We start from the raw sequence: 12,368 nt of genomic DNA on the forward strand, positions 1-12,368 counted from the left end.
TGAAATCAAATGTGGGAGAATGTTCTGAACAAATATGACTTATTCTATATTAAGTTTCAATACAGAACAGAATTTAATAACTACAGCATTATGTTCTATGAATATAATTTATTCTCCTAATATGTTGTTTTAGTTGATTATATCTTTCAAGAATTCTTTTGTTGTTGAATAAATGTGTTGATTAATATTTTTAATAAATTATTTCTTTTAAAAACATGTGTAAGCTGTGATTGCTGTGGATGTGAGAAACCTGTTTGTTTTTGTCTGCACTTCTGAAATCATATTTTGGCTTGTAATGAAGTTCTTTTTTAAGAGCAATCTTTCTTTGGATGTTACAGTATTCTTTATCTGAATCTTTATGTTCCAGAATGTAGTGCAAGCAACAAAAGATGTGTATGGAGTCAATCTTTCAGATATCCCTTCAGAAGATGATCTTGCAATATATGCAAGGTGAGACAAATTTCCAGTGGTAATCAGTAAAGGATAATTTGAGCTAGTTAAGTGCAGTTTGTCAAAGTGCTGCCTTTCATTAAACTTACTTAAAGGAGAAATTTGCCTATGTATGCTATTTCTTTCAAAATCAAACTGTTTTCAGCTGTCTGTGTCAATTCTGATTTCAGTGGAAGCTATGCAGATGTCTCTGAAAGCAAAATTTGGAGCTTAAATCAAATGAAAGATGCTTCAAAAGAAATACCTGTCACTTAATACAATCCTAGAAATTTATTAGTAAATTCATGGGAATTCTATATTGCATTGATAAGTAAATTCCACAGAATTATCAATGGAACCAAGAGTGGAACCAAGTATGGTTCTAAGCTTTATAATCTGTGGGATTTGCATTTAAAAAAAGGCAAAAAAAAAAGGCTTTGCATTTTTCAAGTGTTGAATTACTCCAATTCAAATCAGTCATAATGAAATAGCTTATTCTATAAAAATAATAGAGGTTGTCTTTTTATTTAATGTGATGCCATATAAGAAATCTACACTTCATCTCAGGAAAACCCTGGGTATGTATTGAAGTGAATACTTGTGAGACATGCATTGAAATGGCCTTGTGTGCATTTGTTTTTATTTTCTAATGTGTAATAGCAGTAGCTACTTTGTTATATTTGAAAGCTTTTCAATTTTTAAGGGAAATTTTAATTCACTGTGATATCTGATCTGGTGATACGTGGTGTTTCATCCTGACTTAGTTCCTTAATCCATTCAATACATTTTTTCTTTATATTTAAAATTATTTTTCTCTTACTTTTTCTTTAGATGTAGCTATTTCTCTTGCTCTCTTGTTCTTTAAAATTCCCACTTCCTATTTCCTACAAGCTGAGTCATTTGAAGATCCTACACTTTAATAGGGTTAGGAGGATGTTTCTCATTATATCTGAAATTTTTGCCTTCATCTATGCCTCTACCTTTGTTTCTTTTTTATTTTAACCCTAGAAGATGGATGCAAATTTGACAACTACCCTTTGATACAGCAGGTAGTTTTTGTGGTTCAGAAAATGGCCCAGTGTGAGCTGGTATCTACTGTGTCTCTCTGTGCAAATGAACAATTCTGTATTAACATCCGGAATTGCAGCTACTTCCAATTTTATAATTTCTTCAGGCTGGACTAATGTTCAATCTATTGTTAATGTAAAACTGTAAACCCCTTGGAGGTTTTGAAGTTCCCTATTTATAGCCTTTTAAAGAAAAAAAAAAAAAAAAAAAAAACAACAAAAAAACCAACAAACCTTGCATTTATTTTATTTCCTTTGAGCAATGCAGGCTTTAAAAATAGAAAAAATTACAAATTCTTTATCTCTTTCAGCTAACAAGACATGGTGCTATTTCTGGTCTGGTGTGCTGATTTATATAATAAAGGATGTCAGTTAAATCTATACTTTGCAAAATGTACATCGCTTGAGAATAGCAGCAATTTCTTTCACAGTATGATGACAGTTCTCACATCAAGCCTTTTTCTGCTACTGTAATAAGGGAAGTGGGGATGTAAGATCCTGACTTCACGTGACATCACTGGACATGTTACATGCTTTTCATTATGAGGATCAGGATCTCACAGATTCAAAGTACTTCAGGTTAAGTTGCTTTATGTCAGCTGATCTTTATTTCGCCTATTTGCAAATGCAAATTAAAAGTAATTTGGATCTATTCAGCCCGTTTTCACTGATGGCTGAGATAATTCTCGTCAAAACAGAAATCACAGAAGCCCAGATTGGTTGAATTTGGAAGAGACAGGAACTCCCTGTAATAATTTGAGGTTGTGTGCTGCAGATCAACTGTGTGTGGTGTCTTCCTGACCTCAACAAACTTGCTTCTATGCATTTAGGTCTTGTAACTTTCAAAATATTGAATAATTTGAAGCAATTAATGAAAATACATACACAATTGGTTTGCCTTTGTTTTTTTGGGTTTTTTTTAAGAGTTGGTTTCAATAGCAAGCTCCTGCAGTAGAAGATGTTAATTATCTTGATTTCCACTTAAAATTCTCTTATTTAGTAATGCAAGCATTTATTCCTTTAAAAGTCAAAATGATGTTGCTTGTCCCTGAGGCATTTGTTTCTACAGTATAGAATCTGAATGGAGCAGAAAGAAAAGCTGCAGTAAGTTGCTTAGGTACATGTTGTTCATTTGACTTCTGTACTCTTTCATGCAATTGGCTTTGCACTGGTAATAGTTGCTTGTTAAAATGTAGTAAATATTACTGAAGTAGACCAGTAAAACTTCTTAAGCTAAATGGAAGCTCATTGTTAAGAAAAACTCTCTGCCTCAGAAAATTAAACTAGTAAATCAAAACTGAGATTTACTTGTCTTTTCAGTGGCACAGCTGTGTTGGAGAGTGAACAAATTGAGTGCAAGATAGCTACATATATTTACATTTGAATCTGACTTTTCCTCCTATCCTGAGTGACTAAGATTAGTGATAAACTGCTTTTCGGAAGATTTTGTTCCACTTCATTGCCAAGGAAAAAAAAAAAAAAGACAGTATTTTCCATTGGCAGTGTCTTCCAGCAAATATTTGGAGATGGAGAAATTGTCCCAAAAGGTTGTGGTTGTAAATATGGGATCTGAGCTAACAGCATTTCAGATGAATAAACTAGATTGAATTCAGCAAAGGACTGACTTAAATCTGAAACTTGAGAGATTTTTTGTCTTTTGCTGATTTTTCCATAGGCTGTTCTTCTGACTGATTGCTTTGAGAAAGACATAGGAAATTGACTGCAGAGAGCTGCCTGTTTCTTAGGGGAGGACTGTTTCTTCCCGTGACATACTGGGTGACACCAATTGATAAGCAAATTTTATTTCAAAGGAGGATCTGAGTTCATGCATACACCCTCTATGAACTTCTAAAAATCTCTTGTTCACCAGAGAAGTATATAATGATCAGTGACTTACATAGTAGGACTAAAAATATCATTTCTTGGTGTAATTTTTTTGTTTGATGATTTTTGGGGGATAGTTCTTTCATTTATTCTTCAATCTACTGCTTTTCATAGGTTTGTTCAGCTGGGACAGAGTCAGCATAAACAAGACAAGGGCAGCCAGCAATTTTATTCAAAATGCCCCTTGGATAAGGTCATAAATTTGTAAGTATTCTTTTTCTTTTTCCCTTTAGACCGGTTTTGCTTTTGTCATTAGATATGAAAAGTGATCAGGTAAATTTGATGTTAAATTGCTTTAGAGTCACACTTCCATTTTCTTCACTGCATAGGGAGTTTCAATGCATAGCATGAAGAACTGCATTTTTGGTTTTTTGAGGGTTTGGGTTTTTTGGGTGTTTGGTTTTTGTGTTATTTTGGGGAGTTAGTTTTAGTCTTCTTTAGTTTTTGTAGTATCAAGGGGTTTCCATTTAAAAGTCTTAGCAATCATGAGTTAACAGAAAATCGACTGAGTTTAGAGGGCAATTTCTTCTTGCTTACTCTCCACTAGAAAACATTCAAAGTTGCATTTGAATCTTCTTACTACTAGTGGATAAAAAGGGTCAGGGTATTATCCAAATGTCATACTAATATTGAACCAGGTCTTACAATTTAGATGATCAAGTACTACCTTCCCAGTTGACATCTTCCTGTAGTGTAGGCAGCTTAAAGTTTCACCAAGGCAAGGCAGAATTTTATTTACTTCTGTCCCTAGTACATGATCCTTTATCCAACAGCATGGCCACTTCTTAGAACTGCAAAAGCTTTTCTGCAGTCTGTTGATTTACAGAAACCTCAAGTTTGTTTGCTGCACTGCCTCTTGTCCACCCTTGTGTGCTGTGATGTGAGGAAACCTTAAACACATTTATACCTAAGTAGGGAGAGAGACTAGGTGAGTCTCAGCTGGGCTGAGAAAGAATGACATGAAACAGTTGTGATGCTGTGTATGAGACAATACTGTCTAATAGCAGTGTTTAGTCACTTGGTATTACCTACATTTAAAGTGCTGATACCACATTTGTAGGTAAATGAGCCTGTAGTTTTATAATAAAACATGCATAATGTGTATTAAAGTAGTAAATTAGATTGGCAAACTGTAAAACTGTTTTCCAATATGAGGGAGCAAGCCTGAATGTTTTAAATAGACATGTTTATTAAGAAAATATTTTGTAAGAAGAAGAAGAATTTTGCTATGAATGAAGGCAATTTCTTTTTTGTAATTGCAAAATCTCCCAGCATGTAAGACAGTCTAGGAGATAATCATTCCTTTCTTACCCCTTTAAATGTAAATTTTTTTCCCAATGCTGAGATGCTGTAAAATGAACACAATGAAGAGAGTCTCTACACAGAATTCTGGTGGCCTTGGGATAGTCACGTGTTAATTTTTCTCTTTTCCCAAGTGTAATTTCCATGTGGTTCTGAATAGTAGAAGTGTAAAAGTCATAGGGCACACAAATCCATGCCTCCTGTCACTCCTTCTCTCGAAGTTTTGTCAATCATCTCTCCTTGCCAGTTCTACCAAACATGTTCCTCTGTGCAGATGAGAGAGGAAATAGAATATCTTAGAGTTAGTGATTTCTTTTTTAGTACATTATATCCCTAGACTGCTCAAAATTTTTCTTTGGGTTTTGTTCTGTAACTTTTTTAAAATGTTTAAATACTGTTAGGGTGGTGACAGATTGTTCTTTTAGTTAAAGTCACAAATGTAGCCATTCTTAAAAGGCGTGTTGTTCAACTCTGAAACAAGGAAGCTTTCTCTTACTGACTTTGAATTGCTGCTCTGAATCAGGAATTTCCTTGGAGAATACTAACTTTTGAGAAATAGAATAGAATGAACATAAGTGTACTCAAGATTAGGGAGAGAGGGAGGGTTTCAAGTTAGAGTAGCTGAGGCACAGCTTGCGCTTGTTTCTCAAGAAGCTCTTGAAGAAATTAAAAAATTATACTAACTTTTATTAATTTGATGTTAGATGCCTTTTAAATTGAAAAAAAAAATCTGACAAATTTAATTCCCATGTGGTTGCTTCATATATGATATAAATGCAATCAAACTCTAGTTCTTTTCATAGTAACATTAGGTACCCAGTCTAAAACTTTAGGTTCATATCAGCAGTGAGATATAATTTAAGTTTAGGTTAGTTGTCTTTTCCACACTTCTCAAGAAAATCTTTTTTTAATAACCCCACATTTCACAATTTTAAACACTTAACCATTTTAATTAAATAGATGAAGCCATTACAAAGGAAGAAATATTTCTTATTTTTATGTTGCTGCAGTGATATTTCTGAATTCAAATATACATTTTATAAATACTGAAGAGAAGGTTCTTCTTGAATTTTGAAACTGTTAAGTATAGACTATAAATAAAAAATGGGGACTTGAACAGGGATCAAAGTGATGCAGTGAAATAATACTGAAGTTGAGTGGAGGATGTGTAAGGATATTGAAGTTCTTCTTTTTGTTCTTAGAAATTCCATGAAAGAAAAAATGATGAAATTTTACTTAGGGCTAAATAGAGCTAAACAGAGCTGGACTACTTTTAGCACAATCTATTATAATGTGTATGAAGACAGACTCTTAAGTACTGTAGTGTAATTATTGTTGGCTGACACAGTGCACCTGTTCCTAATTCCTTAGTATTCATTCTGGTATGATATAAATAATACTGTTGTAAAAATACACTCTGAAAACCTTTTTAAAGGTACTTCATACATTTATCTAGGAGTACAAGAAACTTTATTCCCTTCTGAAAAGGGAACTGAGTGTTTTGATTCCCTGTAGCACAAAAGAAGAGAGTGGGCATGCTTAAACATCGTCCTACCAAAGAGTGGTTGGTGCATCCATCAGGGTCCAAGCTGTCTTCAGTGCCTGTGCTTCAGGTCAGGTCACAGAATGCTTTGGGCTGGAAGGACTCTTAAAGACCATGCAGTTCTCCAACCCCCTGCCATGGGCAGGGACACTTTCCACTAGACCAGGCTGCTCAGAGCCCCATCCAGCCTGGCCTTGAGCACTGCCAGGGATGGGGAAACACAACTTCTCTGGGTGACCTGTGCCAGTGCCTCTCTGCCCTCACAGAGAAGGATTTCCTCCTACTGCCTAAGTTAAACCTTCTTTCAGTTTAAAGCCACTCCCCCTTGGCCCACCACTTCATGCCCTTTAAAAAGTCCCTCTGCAGCTCTCTTGCAGCCCCCTTTAGGCACTGGAAGGTGATACAAGGTCTCCCTGGAGCCTCCTCATCTCTATACTGAGCAACCCCAACTCTGTCAGCCTGTCTTCATAGGTGGGGTACTCTAGCCCTCTGATCATCTTCATAGGTGTTTGCTTAGGATTCAAACAAGGTGAAAAAGCCAATTTTGTTTACTTTTTAAATAGACTTCAGAGACTTGAGGAGAAAAAATGCAGTGTTGAAACAAATGCAGTGGCTTTCTGGTGACTGCTACATGTCTGAGAGCTAACCTACATCACCATGATCTTTTCCTTGGAAGTATGGGACATCCTCATTATAACTGAAGGTTTTAACTGTATCTTTTACTGTAGAGACAATTATATTCTTGGTGAAACCATAACACCAGGAAGCCTGCTCATAAGTGGGATGAAAATAATTGAAAATTGTGTGTCAAGGGTGCTGTCCTTCATGACATAAAGCTTATGTTCCTGTCTACGTAATTTTCACTGAGAGGCCATAAAGCTGCAGGTCTCTAGGGAAACCTGATAGCCAAGTCATAAATAACGTGCTCTCCTTCATGACTATTGTAAGATAATAAACTTATTAAGTAAAATAGATTTTTTTACATGAATATGTTAGAGAAATAACTTTTAATTAAATGACTGGATAATGCAAGCACTCTACAAATAGTTACAGCTTAATACAGGGTTATTAATCAAAGTTGGCACTCATGAACATGTGGTTCTTTCAATATATTTTTATCACGTTGATGCAAGTAGGAGGAAAATTGAGATTTGGTTATTAAATGCTCAAAATTAAATGCACTTTGCTACCCAGCTTCCATTGTACCTAAGGAAAGGATTTTTGAGTCATTAGTGCTTCAGAAATGTCGTATCTTTAGAAACCAATCAATAAATAGAGAAGGCATCAATTTAGTGTAATGGCTCTGTTTTGCTCTTTACTTAATTGCCCACTTGCTAGTGGACCAGACAGACCAGTTATATTTGATTAAGTGACACCTTTGTTGTTAGATAGTGACATTGATAAGTTAGTACAGTGTGCTAGTGTCAAATGCCATTGCTGGAGTCTCAGCTTGCATTCTTTACACTGGTTAAATAAGTACTGCAGAAACTATGGATGCTTTGAAAAACAGTCTACTTTTAAAGCATCTAGACTAAGGTTATTTACCAGTTCTGAGTAAATAAATTAGAAGTGATAATGAGAAGAAACTATCACATTGTTGAGAAAAAAAATAATGTTTTAGAGCATGTGGCCAAACTCTGTGGGGGATCAGTGATTTTATTGTCTCAAGTTCAATAGCATACTTGTATAAGTAATTCTGTCATTGCAATCCAAGAGTAATCAAATTAATATATGGCTATGCAAAGTTGAAATATAAAATTGCAAAGTATTACTTCAATCTGGAAACCTTTTTGCTTTTTATACTGTATTCCAGTTGTACTGGAATATAGGCACAGTGTATCCTACATGACACACTGCAATAATTCTTTAAGACTAATGAACTGTCACATGATGAAACATCCAAAATACAATATATTTGACTAAAATAAAAGGCTGCAAAATGAGGGAGCTAGAGTTTTTTCATGGTTTTAATGGAGATCCTCATTTAGAAACAGTGTTAAACATTAGTTTGTGCCCATAATGCAAGTAGGAGTTTATTAGGGCATTTTATTTATAGAAGGGCTTTCCCTTTGCTTGTGTTCTAGTTCTTACTTGTTTTTTCACTTCAAAAGAAGAGATTCTATGCATAAAAATAACTTTCTTGCCTCCTGAAAAGCACACAGGTAGTGAGTCATGACTCTGGCTTCTGTAGAATATGGCAATGATGCTAATATCTGAATCTTCATTGCATTTGGGCTGGTTGGTGTTTGATTTATGAAATAGTGAGCTTTGACAGTAAGTTGCCACTTTACTTTCTTACCTGAGAAGCTTCGAGCCCAAAAATGTGTCTATTGGGACTCAAATATGTTATTTGTTGGACAAAGAAGATTTTAAAAATATTTTCATAAAATATCTGAGTGCTGTTGCTTATAATAAATTGTCTGCTTCCTGATAATTAGATGGAAATTTCTTTCCTAATTAATCTTTTCTCTGTGTTGGCTCAGAGTATAATGACTTGTTATAATTGTTACTAAGTGGAAGCTCAATGAAGTCTTTCTTTTATCTGCTATAATGCATGGCACAGATCTACTTTAGCTGGGGTACTTACTGACCGTAGCAGATCTGAGGAAGGATGAAGAAATGAGGGCAGGGCAAAGGGAAGTGAGAAGGTGTTCTCTAATGGGATTAATGACAGCTTACCTAATTACCCTACTTGGAAAGCTGGGTCTTACCGGGTCTGCAGTAGTGATAAAAATCGAGGTAAATGAATTATCTACTGGGAACTTGCCCTCTCATTGACTCTTCTGTATATTTCAAGGAAAATAAATACTCCTCTCTCTCTCCGTGGAAAATTTTTACCTAAAGCTCCAAATATTCTGCATGTTTGGTTTTTTCCAGAATACCCATCTCCTCCTTTTCTCAAGACAATATTTACGAAGTCCAGCCTCCAAGAGCTGATAGGAAATCCATAGAGATTTTCCATGCACACATTCAGGCTGGAAGAGGAAACATGCAACCCCTGGGAAGAGATGACTTCCTCATGTACAGAGAGTACATTCGAAACAGATACATGTAAACCCAAGCCGGGTTCTCCTGCCAAATCGACTGGACTGATAAGTCACAAAAATTATTTTAGAAAGGAAATCTAGTTTTGTTCTTTTGCAGCAATGAATTTGTTACTAACTTTTCTATTTATTATTCGTTACTCTTATCCATTTATTGCATTGTGCTTTAGGGGAAAAGGTGGTTTAATAGCTGATTTAAAAGGTTATTTAATATCTTCTAGCTGAAAGTGTATCCTAAGAGACTAAGTGAATAATCAGAGCACCCAGAGTCGCTAGAGAGTATGTAGCAATTTGTGGCAAAGAAAATATGGCATCTTTAACTTTTTTATATTAATTTCTTACATTGTTGTTTGCTAATAAAACTGAAGTGATTTGTACACAAGAATCAGAAGAGAATAGTTTTCTTCCTCTTTCTTCCCTGACAGAAAACAATCTTCTTTTACAGCGGAATATTTTCTGATATTTCTTGAGGTTTTTAGCAAAGTTAAGTGCTAGAATGACTGCTTGCAATTTTCTGCTTTCTTAAGCAAAAGTGAAAAATATGTGGCTTATGTCAAAATCAAAATTTGCATCAACACCAATAAACTATGTAACCCTAATATGTGTCAAAACTGATGTCACTGGTGCTGGTAGCTGCAGAATCTGTGCCACATGCTGCAGGGTGAGGATGGCTTGTGACTAATTATCCCAGGTTTCTAGTACAAGTCTTAGGAGAACCCATAATGACTGCATCAGCAAATGAGGGAATGCTCTTCACATTACTGGCTTTGGACACCTGGGGAGTGCCAAACCATCCTGTCATTTTTCTGTGTGCACTATCTTTTGAAGCATACTCTTCCCATCCCTGTGTTTGTGCTCCTGTGAGATGCCTTCAGGTTGAAGCCTGGAGCCTCCAGGGAAAGGGACTGGATCAGCTGGGGTGATCACGCAAGAGGAAGCAGGAGTTGGGTTAGGCAAGACTGAACATCATGTCCTGTGCTGGGTAAGAGGTGAAGAGGCAGCAGATGTCTAAACAGGTTCTTTTGGGCTTGTAAGTAAAACATTTTTCAAATAAAAATAAAAAGGAAGGGAGGAAGCCTGCTATTTGCAATTGCAAGCTATAATTCCCAGCACTTTGTAGCCCTTTGCCTTGAAGAATACTGACAGTATCAGCAGCATTCTTGACAGAACATTTTGTTCCACGGGCTTGTACAGACCATGTTTCAGAATTTTCTGGAATAGCAGAATAACCGTTTTAGGGATGCAGCCAACTGCATGTAACAGATGCAGAGAACATGATTGTGTTCACAGTAAATTGCTTTTTAGGCAGCTACTGTAGGTTTGTGGCTGCTCCCTGCAAGCATGTTTGCATATCTTTGAATATTTTATGCAGTAAGTTGCACCTCTGTCAGTAATTCAATATAAGAAAAGATGTAGTGGGTAAAGGGAAAAAAGGTTTCTTGTAATACAAGTTTGTGTATTACAGGGAAGGGAAGAACTTGCATGCAGTCAATGAGAACCTGGTACCCTGAGTTACCAAAGCATTTTGGTGTCCATTCTCTTTTGTTAATTGCTTTGAGCCAAATAGTTGTATTTTAGGAGATGCAAGAATGAATTGTCACTTTAGATTAATACTTCATTGCAATTGTCAATGTTTTTTCCCTCTGGAAAAATAAAATATACTGAATTTTTTGCCCAATATGAAAATAATTAGAAGAAATAAATGCTTGCTTTGAAAAAAATGTAGAGCTGGAATTCATGTCTTAGTGAGACAAGCACACACTTTCCTTACTGCACTTAAACTATTGAAAGGAATGTTTTCTAGACTATCACAGACCTTAGTTTTGTTGTTGATAGATACTGGTAATTCATAAAAGTTACCCTTGAAAGTGCACCACTTACCCACAGATAACTCAAAAGATGCAACTCCCTTTTCAGCAAACAATGATGTTGTTGCAAAATTTAGGGATAGTAATGATTTTGCAGCTCTAGGAGAAAATATGTTAAGCCCTCAGCAATTCAGACACTCCTCAAAGAAGAAGATTAAAGGAGATTGGTTTACAGGTCTGAGAGCTGAATGACACCTCAGTGATGGCTTGTGTGATCTACCATCATCATACTCTTAGCAGCTGTTCAGAATGCTTCCAAGTGCCAGTGTCAGCTTTCAATAGGATTGTTTAAAGAAAAAAAGAGTCCAATGCACAAAGCAAGACTCCCAGCTTAACCCTGAGTAAACTCAACAGTCTAAGTGGACCTGCTGCCTAATGCACATAAATGATTATTTAAAATAGAAATACACTCAATCACTCATCTAACAAGTTCAGCTGGATAAAGGACTCTCAAGGTGCTGCCTCTGCATCCACCTACTTTATCCCATTCTTGTGATAATAAGGTTCAGTTCTCAAGAGTGTTAGAAGTTCTCAATAGATTTGAGATATTTTCCTTTTAGAAGCAGAAGAAAAAGTGTGTGAAATAAGAATAAACATGAAAAGAGTGGGCTGTGTTGGCTCTGAAGAATAACATGGTGTTCTTCTTCGCTCTTTAAACCATATGGACAAAAGAAATATTTGAGAAATTTGTTGATTTTTTTCCTCCACAATATGTTTAGTTTGTTTCAGTGTGTTTAAAGGTTACATTGCAATACCATCCCAAAATGTACACCTGGAAAATTATTTCCTGCAGAATCAGGAAACACAGATATCAAATTAGGACTGATTTGGTAATTTCCGTGCCTCTTCTATGCCAATGGATTTTGATGCCAGTCCAACAGCTTAAGCTTCGTGCTGTGACTGCAGGAGCAGTTTTTTTCCACAATTTTCCTTGGTAGTTTCCCCTCCTTGTGAGTCCTGTGTCCACTTGCAAACCCACTTACTTTTTGTTCTGTTCCTCTCATTTTCCAGAGGGACTCATCTGTGGTCCTAAAATAGGACCTTTCAATGTTCACACAGCTGCCAGGAGGAAGAAGCTTAAGAGCTGTGTGTAATTCTGGGGTGACGCTTGTGGCAGGTCTTTATTTTGTTACTGACTTCCTGAGCTTTTTCTACATCATCCAGAAAGGTTCTCTTGGCTTTCACAGACTTCACTTATATAAACTCCAACGCATATGCCCTGTCAAATACT

General features: G+C 35.9%; 1 protein-coding gene across 3 annotated transcripts in view; it reads left to right on the top strand.

The window, feature by feature from the left end:
* The window catches only part of FIG4 (FIG4 phosphoinositide 5-phosphatase), a 52,078-nt gene extending 41,088 nt beyond the window's left edge, over positions 1 to 10,990 (top strand). For all 3 annotated transcript variants that reach the window (XM_064412897.1, XM_064412898.1, XM_064412899.1), the window contains 3 exons: positions 368 to 450; positions 3,495 to 3,584; positions 9,103 to 10,990. In XM_064412897.1, coding sequence (XP_064268967.1) covers positions 368 to 450; positions 3,495 to 3,584; positions 9,103 to 9,280 — 351 coding nt within the window. In that variant the 3' untranslated portion in view covers positions 9,281 to 10,990. The remainder of the gene's footprint in view (positions 1 to 367; positions 451 to 3,494; positions 3,585 to 9,102) is intronic.
* Positions 10,991 to 12,368: the final 1,378 nt, after the last annotated feature.

This window comes from Passer domesticus, chromosome 3 (assembly GCF_036417665.1).
Source record: "Passer domesticus isolate bPasDom1 chromosome 3, bPasDom1.hap1, whole genome shotgun sequence".
NCBI classification, from domain to species: Eukaryota; Metazoa; Chordata; class Aves; order Passeriformes; family Passeridae; genus Passer; species Passer domesticus.